Source organism: Enoplosus armatus, chromosome 8 (assembly GCF_043641665.1).
Source record: "Enoplosus armatus isolate fEnoArm2 chromosome 8, fEnoArm2.hap1, whole genome shotgun sequence".
Classification (NCBI taxonomy): Eukaryota; Metazoa; Chordata; class Actinopteri; order Centrarchiformes; family Enoplosidae; genus Enoplosus; species Enoplosus armatus.
In genome coordinates this window covers 25,684,734-25,706,009 of record NC_092187.1, presented here as the reverse complement: position 1 = coordinate 25,706,009, position 21,276 = coordinate 25,684,734, and the positions used below count along the sequence as shown (strand labels likewise).

Genomic DNA, 21,276 nt, shown 5'->3' with positions numbered 1-21,276 from the left:
TTCATCTTCATCGTCTGTCTTCCACCTCTCCTCCTCCTCCTTGCGTTTCACCCTCCCTCCTCCTCTCCTCCTCTCCTCCTGCAGATCTCCAGCTGGGCCTGAATTATTCTGCAGCTTCCAGCCGACAGAAACATCCTGAAGAAGCTTTTAGCGACATTATCAGTTGTACCATCTCACACTGGTTTCACTGGTTCCACTGGTTTTGTTCTGCAGCTGCCGTGTCGAGGTTCCACAGCTGCTGGTTGTTTTGTGACGAGACGAGTATGAATCTACACTGAGCTGTAATCAGATGGAACTGTTTCTGTTACTTCAGATGTTCATTGATCTGCGTTTTTCTTCTATTTCGACTGAACTTTATTGTTTCAGTTGTTGTTTTCTGATCTGCTCGTCTTCATCACAACGATCGCTTTCATTCAACGTGACAGCAACACTTCCTGTGGCTGTGTCACAATAAAAGCTGTTGTTTACACATCACCGTTCAAGGTTAAATGTCTTCATCCATGAAACTGAAAACCAGCGCTCCCATTCAAATCAACCAATACTGATTTGAGAACAAGAAGAAAATACCAGTCAAATAAAACCTTTGATAAAGATCATGAGATGTGGTTGAAAACTCCAGAGAGATCCTGTAAGAAGACCTTGATCTGAGATTGTTTTGTCAAACGATAATAAAAAATAAAGAGTGCAATTTCTGTAGTTTATTATATTATATATTTATATACTTCTATATATATATATATATATATATATATATAACAATACTATAAATATATAATATAATAAACTAGAGAATGCAATTTGTGAAGGAATTGCGGTGTGAATGCTGAGAGCTGAAAGTCTGCTGCTGAACTGGATCGCTGGCTTCATGAAGAAGCAGCTGAACGAGTTAGAAGACGATGAACGGGATCGAACAGTTGAAGAAAGTTCACATTACATTCAAACTGTGGAACACTTGAAGGTTTGAATGGAGTTTCCAGTTCAAAGCATGAACAGAGTTGAGACTTGAAAAATGTGCGACAAAGTGTGAGTACGTCTTAGTACCTGTATGTGTGTGTGTGTGTGTGTGTCAAACACTAATCAGCTGATCTCAATCAGCTGTGTGTCCCCAGGTGTGGTCAAAGGTTGCCATGGTGACGGTAACCGCTTTGAGACTCTTGCCTCAGACGGTTCATTTCATAGTGATTTTAGCTGAGGCGCACCTCTCAAACTCCTGCTTACTAGGAAAAGACTGTAACTGCTGTCGTCTAAATAAATGAACCGTAAGAGAGAAGACGTCCTGCTGAAGGCGCCGTGTGAGTTTTGTGTGTTTGGTGTCACAAATGTGGGCACAGGAGCAGTTTACAAAAGTCCCTTTTTCAGCCTCCCTCCTAAAATGTGTGCTCTGGGTTACCATGAGAGTCTGTGGGCCAGCGGGCTCGTATTCCCGTCGGTCTGAAGCCGACTGAGAGAACCCAGAGTCCCGCTGATCCACAGTTACATCCAAGGAAAGAGCACGGACTTTCCTACAACTGGAGGTGTACGTCACGGAGGTCAGGTGACAATCTTAAAGGCCCGTTCCACTCGAGCTCGGAACTTTCCACCACATACACGCTAATGCTGAAAACGTTTTCTCCAAACAAAGTTGAATATTTTGAAAAGTTTTCATGGGATTTGAAAGATGTGGAACATGTTGATGTTTGAATGGAGTTTCTACCTGATGCTGTGAGTGAGGAGATAACAGTTTCTCCATTCATTCTTAATGGGGCAAATTTCCTGGAAAACCTTGAATATTTTGGAAAGTATGAAAGGTATGAATGAGAAAAGTTCGAGTCCTGACTGAGCTGAATATTTTGACCTTTGAATGAAGTTTCCATGTTGAAAAATGTGGAAGGAGAAGTGAGCCAAAAAAACATAATAATAATAATAATAATAATAATAATTAGAAATGTATTTTCGTAGAAGAACGTGTGTTTGAATTCACACAAATAAAAGCTTAATAATAATAATAATAATAATAATAACAATAATAATAATAATCTGGAACCAAAATAATTTATTCATTTTTTCAATTAAGAAGCTGCTTAATTAGCTACATAGAGGTCTAACACACACACACACACAGTACAGTCTGGAGTGTGTGTTGTTTTTCAGATTTAGACTGGGTGGGGCAGTACTTCACCACACACACACACACACACACACACACACACACACTTTTACAGAGTAGTTTGTGGATGAGCCATGACAGAGGAAGCTGAGACTGACTCGCTTTTCATTCAGACCACACACTGTTTTACTACTGTGTGTGTGTGTGTGTGTGTGTGTGTGTGTGTGTGTGTGTGTGTGTGTGTGTGTGTGTGACGTCAGGCTAAAACGTGTCCTTTGGGACAAACTTTATGGATTTCGCTGTAAAACACAGTCAATAAGAGAGAGAGAGACAGAGAGACACAGAGAGAGAGAGAGACAGACAGAGAGAGAGAGAGACAGAGAGAGAGACAGAGAGAGAGAGAGAGAGACAGACAGAGAGAGAGAGAGACAGAGAGAGAGACAGAGAGAGAGAGAGACAGACAGAGAGATGAAGTCATTTCCCAAGGTGAGTCTTGACGATACACACACACTCAGTTTATCACAGTTTGTGTGTGTGTGTGTGTGTGTGTGTGTATATAGTAAGTATTTATCAGAGACTCCTGACTGAAAATGAACAGTCATTTATCAGCTGGCAAGGAGACACACACACACACACACACACACACACACACACACACAGTTACACTCCAGTTAGAACAATAAACCCCTCCCACCTGGATCCTTTGTGACCTGGAGAACTCTGGAATCTCTGTATGTAACATCAAATGAACCTTCTCTGAGTTAGTAATTAACATGAAACTGTTCTGCTGTCAGTCTGTGGTGTCACGGCAACAGCAGAGACATCCCAGTTATACAGAAGAAGAAGTTTCAGCGCTGCACTTTTTGTGTCTCCTGTCTCTTTAGAAAACGATCCAAACAAAACGTGACCTGCTGCTTGTTTGTGTGAGAACGTGAGTTCCCTGGTTGATGGAGATAAACAGCTTCTCCAGTCGCTGCCATTAAACCACCACAGAAGAAGAGGAGGACACGATGAAGCTCACACCATGGAGAACATGATGGAGAACATGATGGAGAACATGATGTGATGAAGGTTATGCAGAATTTCACACGCTGTCTGCATATTTATGGTGGCGAATATAAAAACATCAATAACTTCTCCTCTGAACATTTTTCTGATTTCAACATTTCTTTCCAGAAATTATTTAAGTGGGAGGCAATTACAGGCTCTCACAAGTCGTGTGGGGATTGGTCGAACACACACACACACACACACACACACACACACACACACACACACACACACACACACACACACACAGCTCCCAGGTGTTTAGAGGTGCCTCCTAAACACCTGCATTTATTACTGTGGCAGCTAAACTATACAGAGAGAGAGAGAGTTACGAGTCACTGCATCAAATAATTACAGGAAACACACACACACACACACACATTATAGAAAAAGACCTGGCAAACTGCCACCCACACACACACACACACACACACACACACACAGAGGTCAAACAGTTAGGTAAACAGAGTAAATCATTACTGTGCTCTCTGGCAGGTTCAAACACGTTAGCACCGCGACACACACACACACACACACACACACACACACACACACACACACACACACACACACACACACACACACACACACACGGATACTGAGACAAAGGAGCACAGACCCTCGAGACCCTCCACTCCCACCCCATCACATCCGAATGTGTTGCTCGCAGTGGTTTTGCAACCTTTTGGAGATGAAGTGAAACCAGTGAACACTGGGTGGTACCTCTAAATTCTAAATCAGAGTGCAATCAATCCATGCACCTGCACGTCAACACCTCACAATCACACATCCTACATGCTGTGAAAAAATAAGAATGTTCCTGAAAAACATGTTAAACAAGTTGGAAAATGTGTTTGCACCAGTGCTGCCAACCCGTACCCACCCTGCCAGACCTGAACGCAGCATTGCTCAACTATATTTCCTCCTCATTACAGAGAGCTACATGTAAACAGCAAAGAGACACATGGAGGTTTATATCCCCACAAATGGACTCCATATGTGTATAAATATAAGGACATCTTTAGCATATGCACTAAACATATTTCATCAACAGGTTTTTCACCAAATGCTGCACAGAAGACAGTAGACAGACAGATGGAGACACAAACACTCTGCTGCTAATAAATAGCTTCTCCTGCTAGCAAAGCCAAGCACTGTGGTGTATGCACTTTTTATTAGAAGCTAATGGGCTAACCATGCTAAAACCCTCACTTTACACTTGTTACCATTAGAAATATGTAGCCACGTCTGTTTTTATACAGAGTAGCATTGGCCAACAATGCTAGCCTCTCTCTCTCCCAATACCTAGCTTTGGAAACGCAAAGTCACCTCTTTCTTTTTACACCGTAGCATTAGAAAGCTCCAGCTAACTGGCTAACAATGCAATAACACTAACTCTAAGCAGACAGCATTAGAAAAACTGGTAACTACTTTCATGCTAACAATGTTAACATAACAATGCTACAGTTAAAGTTCATTCTCTTTACACGTACTAGCATTAGAAAAGTCTCTCTTAATACCTAGCATTACAAAGAGCTCTGTGTATGTATCGTATTAGCATTAGAAATAGTTAGCAAATGATCTAAATGGTAAATGCTCTCTCTTATATAACGCTTTACAGCTAAGTCTCATTCACCCATTCACTCACACATTCACACACCGATGGCGACGAGCTGCCATGCGAGCTGCTGGTCTCCATCGGGAGCAACTTAGGGTTCAGCTTCTTACTCAAGGACACTTCGGCATGACGGGGGGAGCCGGGGTTCGAACCCCCAACCCGCTCTACTCTGCACTACCTCTCGTGCGACAGTGCTAACAACTCTCTTTACCTGTTGACATTAGAAAGAACGATCTAAATCTGTTTTTTTTTACGTTGGTTAGCAATAATAAGCTATAACAGACATGAATGGCTGTCTTATATGTATTATTATGAGAGTGAGCCATTAACAAGCCTCTCTTAATACATGTTAACATTAAAAAAGAAGTTTAGTTTACTCTGGCTAGCATTGCAAAGAGTTACAGCTAACTGGCTAATCATGCTACCACTCTCTCTACTCCTGTCAGCATTAGAACGACTGGCTAACAGTGACAGAACGATCTCTTTACATCTGTTAGCTCTTTGTAATGATAACTAGTTAATGATGTTACAGCTCTCCGTATATACCTGTTAGCATTAGCATTGAATCATTTTGAAATAAAAGCCATCGACTGTGTGTCTGGAAATCAGTGGAAAGTACAGCTCGTGGTTTTACATGTTTTTATAAATTACATGTAAATCTGTTTACCAGAACAAAAAGAGTGGAAACATTAAAATCTGCAATGTTAATGATAGAAGTTACATAACTCATTATATTCAGCACCAGCAAGAGACTTAAACAAGTGACAGCAGATTCTAACTTCATCACAGGAGCTGATCCCACATCTGTTTTTAACTAAAACATCTGGAAACACTCACACACACACACACACACACACACACTCACACACACACACACACTCACACAGTTATTACTGTAAGTTGATGTTTTAACACCTCATTGATTCCTGCCCGCCACACCTCGCCTTCCTAACACACACACACACACACACACACACACACACACACACACACACACGTAATAGTTGAATTACACCTTTATGGAAAGAAAATCATATTCTGGATAATGTCCACACACACACACACACACACAGGAATACAGAATACATAAACAGGCAAATAAATGCATGTAAGCACAAAAACACAACCTGAGGCGAATCAATAACCACACACACACACACACACACACACACACACACACAGTGCAGCCTCTCAGTCACCCGTACAGAACAATGCCTTGACTTGCCAGACATAACCATCAACCCATTTTAACTCTGAGCCCCTGGCACTGTGACACACACACACACACACACACACACACACACACACAGTATTTATGGGCGGCTGGTTGGCCCCTGACAGCAGCAGCTCGTCCAGGCGGAGACATAAATCTACACCCAGGCTTCAGACTCGGCCTGTTCTCTCTGATCCATTTAGAGGCTATTAGAGGGAGGAGGGGGGGGGGGTGGTGGTGGTGGTCGGGTGGGGGGTCACCAGACAATTGTTACACCCTATCAGATTGGGACCTCCCGTCACAGACGACGACACAGAAGCTCTGTGACTTCAACCCAGAATAAAAGAAGACTCAGAGAAGGCGTGTGATGACTTCCTGTTGTTGTTAGAACACCTGCATGCACCTGTCCTCTCACCTCACACACTGTCTGAGTTATCACCGTCTCTGAGGCCTCACTCAGTCATATGAACACACAGACTTACACTTCCAGAGGAGATCATTATCTCATGTCCATCGTGAATAAATGTCCATGAATCCACTAAGAAAAAGACGCTCCTCATAACAGCTTGCCTGAGTTTCCTTCAGTGTCTCAGTGATCAGTGACAGTTGTCTGTCCATCCATGAGGACACTGCAGACAGGAGCTGCTAACAGCCGATTCAGCTGCTTTTCTCAGCATGCTTGTGTCTTTAGGCTGCACTACTGTAACAGTGTCTTTACAGGTCTTTATCAGACATCTGTCCAGTTCTCAGATCTGGCTCACTGTCTGTCAAAGAACTGATTTTAAAATATGCCTGTTGTTTTAAAGCACCGAAGGATTTCAGGCCAAAGTACAATTCTAATCTGCTGCTACGTAGACCTCTCAGGTGGTCTGGGACAGGATAAAGACGCCCAGACAAAAGGTACACTGAAGTGTGTAGACAGGGCTGTCCACTTTTACTATAACGACTGCCTGTATAGAGTAAGATGCAGATTATCAATATTCAAAATAAGACTTTTGTTGTTACTCTTGTTCAGCATGATTTTCAGGTTGTGACAAGGACAACATTTATTTACACTTTTTGACATTTTACTCTTTGACAAGATGACAGCACAGCGACTTTACACAGACCAACACACACGAGTAAGGAGAGGAGTAAATACTCCATTAAGTACAAGATCCTCTCCCTCTCTGAACTATGTGTGTGTTTATTTTGCTTGCAGTTGTTTATTTGCAGGAGGAAGGAGGCAGGAGGGGCCGGGGGCTGCTACTGCACGTGCTCAGTAACACACAGGTTCACAGAGTGAGGCCCTTTGAGGCAAATGTCATATTCACTTGATCTGACGCAGCTGTGATGTCACTGTGATGTCACTGTGATGTCACTGAACCATCACTGATGCTTTTTTGTGTGATGAACACGAACACACACACACACTCCTTCTGACGATCCTCTCAGGTATCTGGTTGGCTCTGGGGTTCGGTGGGGGATTTCTCTGTTGCCACGGCAACCGCCAATCGTCTCTAATCTAATTTACAGCCAATCAAAACAAAAACACCAGCTGGTCCTTAACTCAGTGCGAACAGAGAGAGAAGTGTGTGAGCTTATGTCTCTGAATGTGTGTGAGTGTACGTTTCTGTATTGACATATATGTGTGTGTGTGTGTGTGTGTGTGTGTGTGTGTGTGTGTGTGTGTGTGCAGTGAGCCCAGGTGTGAAGCTTCCTCCTCCAGTCACACACCAATCAACCTCACTTAATATCCAACCACGAAATATCACTGCTTATTGGCTAATTTATATATGTGTATGTGTGTGTGTGTGTGTGTGTGTGTGTTGGTGAATTCACACTTTAATTCGTTCTCAGAACATTTAGCCAACCAATGGCCTCGCTATGCTGAGAGAGTGATTTGATTGGCTGGCAGTCTGCAGTGATAATTAACCACAGAGTTCAGTTCAGTTTCTATCAAAGATCCACAGAGAAACTAAAACAACATCGACAGCACTGTGTTTCCAATCAGCCAATCAGCTTTTAGATTGATTTCCTTCCAGGAAGCCATTGGTTGAATTCATTTCTATGAAAATAAACCTGCAGAGACCGAAACTTGTTGAGTCAACATGTCGTCAACTTTTTTTGGTTTTGAGACCGAAACCGCAAAAAACGACCAAATTTAAATTCATGTCAAGTCGTTTTAATAGATCCAGCTCCACTGATGAAGACCATGTGGTACAGCTGAAAGCTCACCTGGTAGAGAGCGTACCATTAAGGCTGAGTCCTTATACTGCAGTTAGGACTGTTTTAACATACTGACAGTATGAACTCTGATGCCGTCACATCTTCTCCTCAGACAGTTTGTCTGGTCATTCATCAACGTGGAATCTGTTTATTCCAGTGGAAGTGTTGCATCAGTGAAGGTGAAGTATATCTGTGCTGACATCTGAAGGAAACAGAAGATAGAGGAAGCTTTCACTTCAGCTGTGTCGCTAACACAACCTGCTCTGCTGGAGTTTATTGTTTCAAAATTAGAGACCGAGCTAGCTTGCATGCTAACCGGTAGTGTGCACGCCAGCTAATAGAGCTGAAAGAAGTAGTTGATAAATCAATTTGTTGACCAACAGAAACACTTTCAGCAGCCAATGTGATGAATCACTAATCAGGACAAGATCCTAACAGCGCTTGTTGTGATGGCAATAAAGTCAAAAAACTCATCAACAAAACAACAAAAACAAAAGGCGTCAGCTGATGAACTGATTATTCTAGAAAATATTCTGCAGATTATTTGATTGTCAAACTAATCACTGCAATACCAACTAGCTTAGCGGGCAATTAGCACGAGCATCTTACCAGATAGCGAACTTGTCCACAGGTCTGACCAGGCTCTTACACTGAGGATCCCTGAAAGCACCAAGTCTCTGCTCTCAAATGCAGAGCCACACAAAGATTTAAATGAAATAAATATAAACATAAAATATTAAAACAGACGATGCTTTCGTCCAGGTACAAGATGTTCCTCCAGAGCGAGGACGGCCGTCTGTCATCATGAAAGTACTCAGCTGTTTGAATAAAAACAGTGAAGTGGACCTGCGAGCACACAGGAGGGAAATGTGTTTGAAAAAAAGAAGAAACAGGAAATTGAGCAACGCTGACTCATCCTGATCGCTCGTTTCGTTTCCATTTTGAGGCGAACACACAGAGAAGAGACAGCAGGTGGAGGGGACAACGGGGGGGGGGGGGTCACACCTGCAACAGGACAGGTACAGAAACAAGACTCGGGCAGGTTTACATCCCCTACAGGTGTGTCTTCACCAGGTGGAGCGATGGGCACAATGGTGTGGAAATAAACTATGAACCTCAAATCATCAGTCGTTTTCTTTCATGTGACGGTAAAGAGACAGAAGGGTTAAACGTTCTCTCCACAGGTGAGACACGCAGGTGCAGCGTCTCACAATGACATCGAAACAAAAGCTAATCAATAATCACATCTTCATTGTGAAAAGCAGCTCCACTCCTCTCAAACTGACTGTGGTTTGGTTCGTCTCCAGATTTCAGCTCTGCAGTAAAAGAGAGAAACAGGTGCAGGCGTCTCCTAATAATAATCATCTATATGAATCTAAATCAACAGATTAATTTCCCTCTCTGGCTGTGAGGATCCATTCCCCGGTCGCTGCCGGAAAGAGAAAAAAAGAAAAAGCAGAAAATGATGTTTGGAAGAAGAGAGAAGCAGGTGCAGGCGGCTCGGTTACAAACAGACATTACTGTTATTAGAAGAAAAGCTTCAATTCCCCGTCGTCTCATTAGCCAATAATGGCTCCGTTCCCTCTGAATGCCACAGCTGATTGGCTGACTCATCTCCGCTAATTCACTTTGTGCTAATGGAAAAGAGGAAGAGGAGGATGACGATGAGGAGGAAGTGTTCTTTTATAAAAACGGAGAAAAGTAAGAAGAAGCTTTCAGCCTCAGTTTGTGGAAGAGTTTTTATCTTTTTTACTGTTTGACACAAAGAAACGTCGGCCAGCTGGAGCAGCACGAGTAGCAGCAGCAGCGTTAGCAACAGTTACTATGGTAACAGCCAAAATATAAGCAGTACTGTAGCTGTAGCTGTAGTAGAGGTAGGTAGTTCTTCTTCTCTGGCTTTGTTGGTGACACCACTGGCAGGAACGCATATCGCATCACCTGCGTGCATGTGCGTCAACAAAGCGGGGACCCTCTAACTGTGCGGCTGGTGGAGGTCTGAAGCTCCACGGGGAACCTGGAAGTTAATATTTAAAGAGCCACTTTAGCTTCAGCACTCCATTTTAAAGGGTTAGAGACTCCGGCCCGACCTGAGATAACCCAATGACATCATCAGGGTTACGGCCTCGGACGTCCTCCAATGATCGTGTCTCAACACAGGCCGACTGTCAGGACCCGGAGACACCAGCAGAGACCAGGTCAGACCCCAACACACAGAGGACCCCGAAAAGACTCTGATTGGACAGCTGACTCTCCAGTGTGTGTGTGTGTGTGTGTGTGTGTGTGTGTGTGTGTGTGTGTGTGTGTGTTGGGAGGTGCGGTCAGCGCAGCGTGTCTCCTCTCTCCCCTCAGGCCTGTTTGTTTTGGAAGCAGAACAGAGAGCTGCTGACAGACACACACACACACACACACACACACACACACACACACACACACACACACACACACACACACACACACACACACTCCTGGGACGTCCCCTCCAGCTTCCTGTCGCCTTGTTCTCTCCTAACACACTGATATGACATCACCCTCTCTTAGCCAATCAGCTGTCAGATCAGCTGATACAACAACAACACTGATAGACGGGAAAACCATTACTACTGTTGCCACGGAGACGGCTATCACTACTACTACAACTTTAACTACTAATGATAGTATTTCTATTACAACAACTGATAAAACTGCAACTACTACAGATACTGCTACTACAGATGCTACTACTACTACAGACGCTGCTAGCACTGCTCCTGAAACAGGGACTACTTATAGTAATGCGTCTATTCCAACTAGAACTGCTACGTAATGTTTGAGTCATCATTTGTCTAATATTAGAAGAATGAAGTCAGGATTTTATATTTATAGACAGGTCGTTTTATGTAGTGGTAGTAGTAAGTAGTGATTGAGAAAAAAACTCATTACAAGTATAGGACATATTTTACTAGAAAAACTACATTTATATTTGTCATAAAAGTCGTAATATTGTGAGTGTCAAGTAGGAAGAGGAAGAAGGACGAAGACGACCTCATCATGTGACACGTTAGTCTGGAGTCAGGGAGCAGAGGCTGCTTCACAAACTTCAGCAGCTTTCATGAAGTAAACATGACGTCTGCAGTGTTCACAGGCTCTCACGTGAAGATGTATGGAAGCATTCACGTGATTTAATGCGCCAGCGTGACCGTCACAAGAGTCCTGATCAACTAACCAAAGGTGGATGTGTTGACACGCACCGACAGTGATGGATGATTTTCACAGGAATGAACAGAAAGCAGAGGCTGTCTGGGAGGAGAGAGAGCCGGTATTTAAAAGCCAGACTCATGTGATGCAGACAGGTTTCACTGAGAAGCTTCCAGAGACGTCAGGCTGCCAGCTCTGTGTGTCGACAGTCAGAGCTGATGTGATTATGTTGTTAGAGGAGGCAGACTGGGCCCGAGTCCCAACGACACTCAGCCTGCTGCTGGACCACATATTCCACCTTAAACCAGTCCACAGTGTGAGAGATTCTGCTGCTGGGTTCAGATCCTTTCAGCCGTTTCCAACACAGATCAAGTGAATTTCAACCAGGTCTTAAGTCATTTATATCTTTCACAGCACAGTCTGAGAAACGTAACTCTGCTAGTAAAGAGATGTGTGTTGGAACTATTTCTGAAAAAGAGTTTGAGCCTTTTTGTCAAACACATTCAGAACTCCCTTTGCAATTCGCTCCACAACAAAATCAGTCAAAACTAAAGAGTCAGTGAATCTCGACACAGCGGGACGTTTTAGTTCTGTTGGTTAGCATCGTTAGCTTTATTCTGCTACGTCGGTCGGGTGTCTCTGGTCAGCTGACCGCCTTCAGTTCTGCTGACATTGATTGTTTGGTTTATTTTTATCCTTGAAAACAGTTTTAGCCCTGTAACTCACCCATTCAGAACTCCCTTGATGTTTTCATGCAAAACAAACTCTTAGATAAATAACAAGTCTGCAGTGAATCTCAATGCACTGAAACTCACTTGGTTGTGTTGGTTAGCATCATTAGCACCATTCAGCTTCAGCTCTCTGGTTTTTAAACTTAACGGTCTCCAAAGAGAAGCTGCTGTGTGACACACAGATCTTTGTGTCTGTGTGATACGTTTGCTTCTGAGTGGAAATTACAGAATTAACTCTCTGGATTATCAACTTTAGTGGATCAGTTCTGTACGAAATCCTCTTTGTCATCTTGACACCCAGCTGCTCACTGGGCAGCACTGGTAGAGGACTGTGGCTGGACTGGTCAGATCCCACTTTAACTGAGTATTTGAAGGAAGGTGGAGCTGCAGTTTAAATCTTTTGTTTTAGTTTCCTCTGTGTGTGGTCGCACAAACCACCAGAGCTGCTTAGGTTTCAGGTCCACATCCACGTTCTGTTTGGTCCCCACTCTGTCTCAGACCACCACAGCTAGAACAGCGGTTTCTTCGGACTAGACAGACCTGACAGTAACGGTGAACCTCTGGAGAACAGCTGAGCTCACTGCAGTATTCTGAAATTGTAGTGAATTGAAACGTCGCTGTAACGTGCGTCTGAAACCACCTGAGACTGGATTTATCTTTATTTCACACCCATGTGACCAGAGTGCAGTTGTGCGTCAGGTCTGTGGTGATCTCTCGTCACGGAGACATCTGAAGGTAAACAAGGATTCAAACGCCAGAAAAAAGGAAATGCATCTGGAAAAATGACAGACGCTGTTTTCTCGTTTTATGAGTCTGAATTATGATGTGAAGGAAGAGCCGACATACTGAGCCCCCCCCCATCATGAGAAAAAGAAATCTCTGAAATTACTGAAGTACATCATTTGGACTTTTCATATTGTTATCTACCAAAGTGGAGGTCTAAAGGGGGGGGGGTTATCAACACTATGATGAACAAGCAGCAGGATGAAAACATGGAGACTTTTTAGGACGTTCAGAGACTCAGAAAACCCTGAACGAATGCCAACTGTGGGACATAGCAGAGGACAGAAGATGGACGGAGAGGAAAACAGTCTGACAGACGGAGATAAAGTCAACAGAGAGTTTGAGTTACGACTTGTTGGTTTTTCTTCTGTCATAACACACAGCGAGCGGCAGAGTCTCCATGTGAAATGAATCAGGACTCAAACGTCTCTGTGGAGGGTCTGCTCGACTCAACGCTGCCGCTAAGAATTATGGGCTTCCTGCAGTTAAGTGAACCGCAGCAGAGACACAGAGACAGAGGCACCACAACACCTTTCAGACTGGAGTTAAAGGGAAAGTTCAACATTTGACAAAATACAACTTCGTAACTGATGTCTCTGTATTACGTACAGAGCTGGAGTCAGGATGTGGTTAGCCTAGCTTAGCATAAAGACTGGAAGCAGAGGGAAACAGCTAGCCTCCACAGATTAACATGTTATATCTCTTTAGTTTAATCTGAACACTTGTTTTCGTCTGTAAATCTGTCAGGAATATAAAAACCATGACGAAGACACATTCTGAGTCAAACGTATGTTGATGGAGCAACATGAGAAACGTTAATAGTAATCGACTTTGTCACCCCAGCTATTATTCTTTGTCTTATTTCTGTTGGGGATAATCCTGCTGCGAGCTTCGGAGTCGTGACTCAGATGTTCAGGAGAAACGGATTCGTCACATCTCTTTTCAACCTGCCGCTCTGCCGTCACAGTGACGCTGAAGTCTCCGTCCTGCACATGCTCACGTGTAAAAAGCAGATTAGAAACCTGGTTTGACGTTTACATGACCAACAAATGATCCAGCTGGAATCAGGTTTCTCGGGGTCCCTCTCTTGGTTAAGGACACCTGGCTTCTCATTTACATGTTGCTCAGATTACTGCAGAGGGCAGACTCGGCCCTCAGCTGCCTAAATACATCTGCTGACGTAAATAAACTGCTCTGAAGTGGCATTACCACCGCTGTCAGAACAACACGTCTTGGAGGCTGAAAACATGAATGTTCTGTGCAGCTGAAAGCAGTTTTCATGAACGTTAATCACGTTTGAAGTTTATTTTATTTTGTCTGTCTGCAGAGTGAAAGGTCAGGTTTGTCTCTGGTGTCTGCTCCTCAGATCAGATCAGATTCTGAGTTACTATAAAAGATAAACAGATAAACTATGCCCCCCCCCCCACTCAGTTTCTATGAGCTGTGTCTCTGTGGCTTCACCGTCCTCACCATGGACAGAGCGTCTCTGTTTTCAGTCTCTCGCCAAATTACCAATTAACCCTCTTCTCCTTAATTCAATTCATTAGAGTCTGAGCTCTCGTCCCAGTGAGAGCCAATCACAGCGGCCCAGCTGGAAACCACTGCAATGCTTTGTAGAAGAAGAAACGAGCGTTTACTGACCTGAGACCAGTCAGTAAGAACAGGCGGAGAAATCAACAGATTAAGTTGGTGTCTGGCTGCTGACCGTCAGTCAAAGTACATCAAGATGATACTCGTTGTCATTATCGCAGAGGACAAGGACGAGGACGGGGACAAGGACGAGGACAAGGACGAGCCAACACAGCGACTTCTACCTGTTCACTACACAGACTGCACGGCTGTTCCTGCTCCCTCTGCCCCCCCGTACCTCCTCCCTCCCTCCCCCCCTCTGCCCCCCCGTACCTCCTCCCTCCCCCTGTTCCTCCTCCCTCCCTCCCTCCGTCCCCCCCCGTACCTCCTCCCTCCCCCGTCCCTCCCTCTGCCCCCCCTCCCCTCCATCTCCCCACGTGAATGAATATTAAAGCGGCAGCTGTGTGGGAGGAGAGGTGAGCGGGGTGAACACCGAGAGGATTCATTCACATCACCCAGCCTCCATTTTTACTTTTCAGGCAATTAAAATTCCTCCTTCACATGGCTGGAAAATGGAGATGATTGTGAGGTCAAATGTGGAAGAGGGAGCTTCTCAAAGACTGCTGATGGTGTAGGTGAATGTGTCTGAAGTGTCCGAGGAGGACGGACGTAGAACAGGACTCAGATCAATGATTTAGATCAGTGATAAAGTCCTTGAGAGTCAACCTTCAGTCTGTTTTCTATGATTCTTATGAGGAACCACGCGATATATTGTGTAATAATAATAACAAAACAGGAGCTGATTCACCTCCAGCAGTTAACTTCCACCTCTGTTGATCATTCAAACACGGATTAACGACCGACGTCATAAGACTCACTGATTAGAGAGAAACTGCTGGTGGAGACCCTCGAGTGTCAAACTGAGAACAAACTGATCATCGTGTCCTCACGTCTAAAAGGTTCGTTGTCTTGGAAACATGAAGCATTACAAATGTGATGGTAATCTGCCTGCGATGAAGGCTCGAGAGGAAAAGACAGAACGTCGTCAGAATAATCAGGACTCGTCTTCGTCTTTCACGGAAACAGGAGCCCTCGTTGTTGAGACTTCGAGCTCTAAACCAACGTCCTGATTGGACGGATCGATCAGCCGTCCATAGTCTGTGATGACATTCCTGGTGAAGTCCACCTCACAGCTGCTTCCTGTCTCTTTCAGACTCACAGTGGAGGGAAGCTTCCCGCAGCTCAGACTCAGTAAAGCCTTAAATCCTCCGGAGAGGACGGACTCTGTCCTGCAGGGACACAGCGAGTCTTGAAGCGACTGCGGAGCTCCGAAGGAGACAGAAAACAGACTCTTTGTGCTGCTAAGAGGGACATTTTTCTGACAGCAGGCTCTGCAGCTTTCAGCGAGATGAACTGAGACGAGGCTGAGAGCGTCTCTGCAGAGACACCAGCTCCATCTGTCTCAACTGTTACTGATCCTGCATCAGATCCTGGATCCCGCCTCTACACCTCTCTGCTGTTTATCTGCGAGTAAAAACCTGGAAATGAACCGAATGTTTGCTGCGTTATGAAATCAAAACAAGCTTCGGCTTATTTTCAGCTCCAGGCAACAAGAAGGACGCAGAGGAGGAGACATGAAGTATGTTTCAGATACCTGGTGCTTATTATTAGTATTAGTATTATTATTGTCATGGAGTCACTGCTAAAGGCTGCAACACGTCTCTCTGTCTGTACATGGAATGTAACTAAGTACATTTACTCAAGTACTCTACTCCACTACATACACATTGTACCTTTTACTGCATTACATGTATTATCGTTATGTTACACATTTTTGCACACAAGCACATCTGAAACAACTCGGCGACTGTCAGAATTATATCAAGACCAAGCAGCAATATCACAACGAGGTATTATAATAATCCTGATAAACAGAAGCAGCTGATTTGTTTCAAGATGGACGACAGGAAACTAAATCATCACGAGAGACGAAGCTCAAACCTGAGAGGAGAAGCAGGACACAGACACAAACTGTTCACTCGGTTTCTTTCTGTTTCCAGAGAACTTTAAGAGCCTGCAGTGATTTTAAACATGAATAAGGCAATTTTCTCTCCATCTTTTCGGCTCTCCTCCGTAAATAGAAACACTAGAAAGCAGTCAAAGACCCAACAGCGATTTTAAAACATTCATGCAGCCATTTTCTGTCAGCAGAGGAAATAGAAGCGCTCAAAGACTCCACACTAATTTCGTTTCTGTCTTTCTGTCCTCTTTTTTCATTCCTTCTTTCCTTCCTTCCTCTCCCACACACAGAACAATCAAACTCAACACAAACATTTCTTCTGTCTCTGCAGCCCAGAATCTTTTCTCCTCAGGACCACAACAAACATCTGGCAACATCAGCAACATCCCTCCATCCATCATCCATCATCCATTCTTTCTCTCCTCCTACCTTCTTCAGCTGTCCGCTCCGGGTCCCCACGAACACCACCGTGTGTTCTCCGTAGGTGTAAGCAGCCACGGCGCCCATGCCCTCCGTCCGGTCCTCGTACAGCGGGTTCCCCTCGATGACCCTCAGGCCTCCGAGCGGCTGGTTCAACACCAGACCACAGAAATCATCGCCGATCTGCTTCGGCTGTGGAACACAAATGATTAAAAGCTCCTTTAACTGAGTAGAAATCAACTTCAGAATCAAATCAATCTGCTTCAGACAAAGAATGAGAGAAAGAAAAAGACTTCAGGAAGCTGATCAGCTCATCTCTGACGTGTGTGTCAGCTGCCGAAACAAAGGAAGAGAAGAAGAATAAAATACACAGACTACACAGATCTTTGTTTTTTATCTCAATGAGCCTCAAATACAAACAAATAAACGTGCACAGACAGGGGGCGCCACCATTAAACGAATTAAAGAACTGACCTTCTTTCTCGTGTGATTTACAGAAAAATGTATGAGTGAGTGTTGTGTTGGTAGTCCCCACATGGTCATATAAACTTGAAGACATATAAACAACACATTTATGGTGTTGCATGGGGACGACTGCATGTTGTGAACAATGTGAACTGTTATGTTTGTGTTTCATGTTTCTGTGTGTGTGTGTGTGGGGGGGGGGGGGTATAGAAACAGGGAGGGGCAGGGTTATTACAGGCTCTACACACACGCACACACACACACACACAGGTTGGCTAACACCCTGTCATTAGCAGGTTAAAGCCTTGATGCATCACAGCAGCAGAACATGGTGGAAACTCTGAAACACCAGAATTGTTGGTTTAACTGCACTTATGAGGACTCAGATCAGCTCTCTGAATCAGCTGATATTGTGTTTACCTTTCAGAAAAGCTATATATACACAAAGGACAGAGTCTGAGAGCCACAGTGATCCCAGACAGACGAGAGCCACGACAGAAAGAAAACACAGTGACAGAAATGATTGTGAGGCCTGCTGGACTGAGCTGAGCACTGCCTGCTCATGATGTCACTCATTATCAGCTGAATAGACTGGAAATAAACAGGTGAGCTGCACCTGATGGTTGGATGTGATAGACAAGCAGCTGAAGAGACGCTGAAACGTGTCGACTACAACAAACACACAACAAACATACAACACACAACACACACACAGTGCTGGGACACAGTCAGGGAATGCTTTGTTTCTACGAGGGTCCTCACAAGTGTAGAAACGTGCGCGTGTGTGTGTGTTTGTATGGCTCAGAGATCATCATTAACTGTGAAGGAAGGTCCTGAAGGTATGACACACACACACACACACACACACACACGACAGATTGCTACATGTTGTGCAGACAGGCGGCCTGCTGGTGACGCTTAATGAAAAACAAGACTGAAACACACACACACACACACACACACACACACACACACGAGTACAAACACGAACAAGAAAGGGTACCTTGTCATGTTATATCCTAACATCCATGCATGAACACACACACACGCACACACCCCGCTGTTTGTGATAAAAGAAGGAGGTCAGAGCTGGACACTGGCCCCGCCTCCTCTCTCTTTGCCCTCAAAACACACACACACACACACACACACACACACACACACTACAGTAGCTCATTAGCTTATATTTCATCACTTTCATCAGCGTGTGGCTGATAGGCTGTGATTGGTTGGTTAGTTAGTTGGTTGGTTGGTTACCGGGGGCAACACCAACCCCCAACGACCGCTCCAGACGCCCCCCCCCTCCTCCCACCATCCCCTTCCCAAATCCAAGCCCGGCCTCTGGACTCGTCTCCTGGCGGGTTTCCCTGCTTGGTTGCCATGGTTACCATTGCAGGCCATTACCGCCATGAATAAGAACATCATCTACCCCCCGACCGGAAATAACCCCAGTGCAGACAGACAAAGAGACAGACTGAAAGACAGAGAGACAGAGAGACAGACAGACTGAAAGACAGAGAGACAGAGAGACAGACAGACTGAAAGACAGAGAGACAGACAGACTGAAAGACAGAGAGACAGAGAGACAGACAGACTGAAAGACAGAGAGACAGAGAGACAGACAGACTGAAAGACAGAGAGACAGAGAGACAGACAGACTGAAAGACAGAGAGACAGACAGACAGACAGACTGAAAGACAGAGATAAACAAAGAGACACAATGAAATACAGTGTATATTTATGTGTGTGTGTGTGTGTGTGTTTTCTGTGTGTGTGTGTGTGTTTTGTGTGTGTGTGTGTGTGTGTGTGTTGCAGCCTGTAGGCAGCCTCTGGCCAGATGATGTTCAGTATCCTCCGATGGAAAGAAACAAAGACAGAAACTGAGATTTCACTCGGTTTCAAGCGTTTCTGAAAACTAGTTTTCAACATTGAATCAACGTGAATCCTGGCTGCTGCTCTCTGGGCAGTTTCACATGATAACTAAAGTTTAATAATGCAGCTCAGGGTCTGTTTGGTGTGTTTACATGGGCACTTTATGATCTGGTTTTTGGTTTCAGAGATAGAAATTACAAACAAGACAAGAGGTCTTAATGAGGACTTCCCTCAGTGTAATGTTACAATTTATTGGCACCTCCGGCTATTTTTTCAGTGCTTCTCCCTTTTTTATTTGCTATAATTGAAGCCCCTTCCAATATTTAAGGATCCTCCTTTTATTAGACCAATATGTCGATGGCCTTCCTGGATGGCCCGCTAGTAGAAGTCGTAGCTAGCAACAGCTGAAGTCCAACTTTTCCCAACTTTACGCTACAGCGGTGGCCATCTTTGTTATCAACAGTCACCACGGTTACGGCCGTCGTTCTCCTCTATCTCGGCTCCGCTGACCCGTTTGTATCAGACTGTGGTTTGTGTTTAGTCTGTGACGCTCGTGGTGAAACTCACCGTGTGGATGCAGGGCAGCTCCTTGTTGAGTAACCACGGTAACGAGAGTCGTCCCTCCCCGCGGTAACAGGAGCGGATCCTCTCTCTCATGGCCAGGTTGATGTCATGGAGGGTGAACAGACAGAGGACCGTCTCTCTGGGAGGGTTAGAGCGATTCTTCTGTCCCTGAAAACACAAAACACACCACCAGTCTGAGAGGTGCTGGTTCAAAGCCCAGAGAGGCTGGAGGAGACCCTGAAGCAAATATTCATGTCTGAATAAGTCAGTTAGTCGACGAATGAAAGACTCATAACATGGTTAGAAAGAGAAGACAAAGGATGCCACAAGAACATTTCTAACAATAAAAAGATCAATAGAAAGCATTAGAGGACAAAAACAAACTATAGTAAAACAATAACATGGACAAGAAACCGATAATTACAGAAAGCAAAGGAGACAAAGGAGGGAAGGGAAGAGGATGGAAATAAAGAAATAAAAAGAAAACAGAAGAGAAAGACGGAATCAGAACAGTAACTGTAGGCAGAAAGGAAGACAAGAATCAGAAAATGAAAGAAGAAAAAGAAAAGAAGAAGAAAAGCAGAGGCAGGAAATTAAAACATCCAATCAGGACAGAGGACGCTGAAGGTAGATCACCTGTGAGAAGACGACAAAGAGGACGTCGTCATCCTCGGACAGGCCGAGCGCCTGGGCCAGCCGCCGGCCTGGTTTCTGTTTGTAGGCGGCCTGGACCAGTCGGTACTCCACCCCGTCTTTGGTGCAGCCCAGAGGAAACTCCACGTACGAGTAGAACTCGGTGTCGTTGGAACACATCCTGACGATCTTAGAGGTGAAGAACTTCTCTCCGCCGGCGTCCATCTGCGTCAGCTGCGTGTCCAGCTGCAGAGTCAGGAAGTAGACGTATGTCCGGCTGGAGAAACCGTAGACGTAGTAGATGTCGAAGGCCGGGTAGAGGGACAGCGTGTCTGACGGGATCTTGATCTGTGAAGAGACGAACTCGTCCTGGTAGACCAGCGAGAACATGTTGACGCTCTCCTCGTCCGCCACCAGCTTCCTGCTGGACAACGTGGGGAAATACTCCGACTTTCCATCTATGGCGGCGCCGATGAACAGACGGCTGCCGCCCTTCACTGGCTTCTTCCTCTTTGGGTCGGCCGTCCAGTCGTCCTCACCTACAACCACACCTGGAGAGGAAGAGGAAGAAGGGAAGGGACTCTGCTTAGGAGGCGATACTAAATCCAAGTTGAGCAGATGTGACATCACAGTGCAGCCACACAAGGTTATAGAGAAATAAAGAATCACAAAGTGGAGCAAACAGAAAAACTACAAGGTGGTTTGACGCGCTAGACACCAACCTGCTTCTGTCTGTGCATATGAACTTGTATCTCATGTTCTTGATAAAACCCTCTACAACTATAAAGTATAGTATAAGGTTAATTATAATTTGGGCTTAAAGGTGAAAGAAAATCAGTATCAGTGCCACTTACTGCACTCTGCCAGGAA

At 44.7% G+C, this 21,276-nt stretch overlaps 1 protein-coding gene across 1 annotated transcript in view; it reads right to left on the bottom strand.

Moving 5' to 3' along the window:
- The window catches only part of plxna3 (plexin A3), an 81,175-nt gene that overhangs the window by 56,141 nt on the left and 3,758 nt on the right, over positions 1-21,276 (bottom strand). The window contains exons 4-6 of the mRNA XM_070909913.1: positions 20,410-20,957; positions 19,777-19,941; positions 16,882-17,064 (exon numbers count right to left, since the gene is read on the bottom strand). Coding sequence (XP_070766014.1) covers positions 16,882-17,064; positions 19,777-19,941; positions 20,410-20,957 — 896 coding nt within the window. The remainder of the gene's footprint in view (positions 1-16,881; positions 17,065-19,776; positions 19,942-20,409; positions 20,958-21,276) is intronic.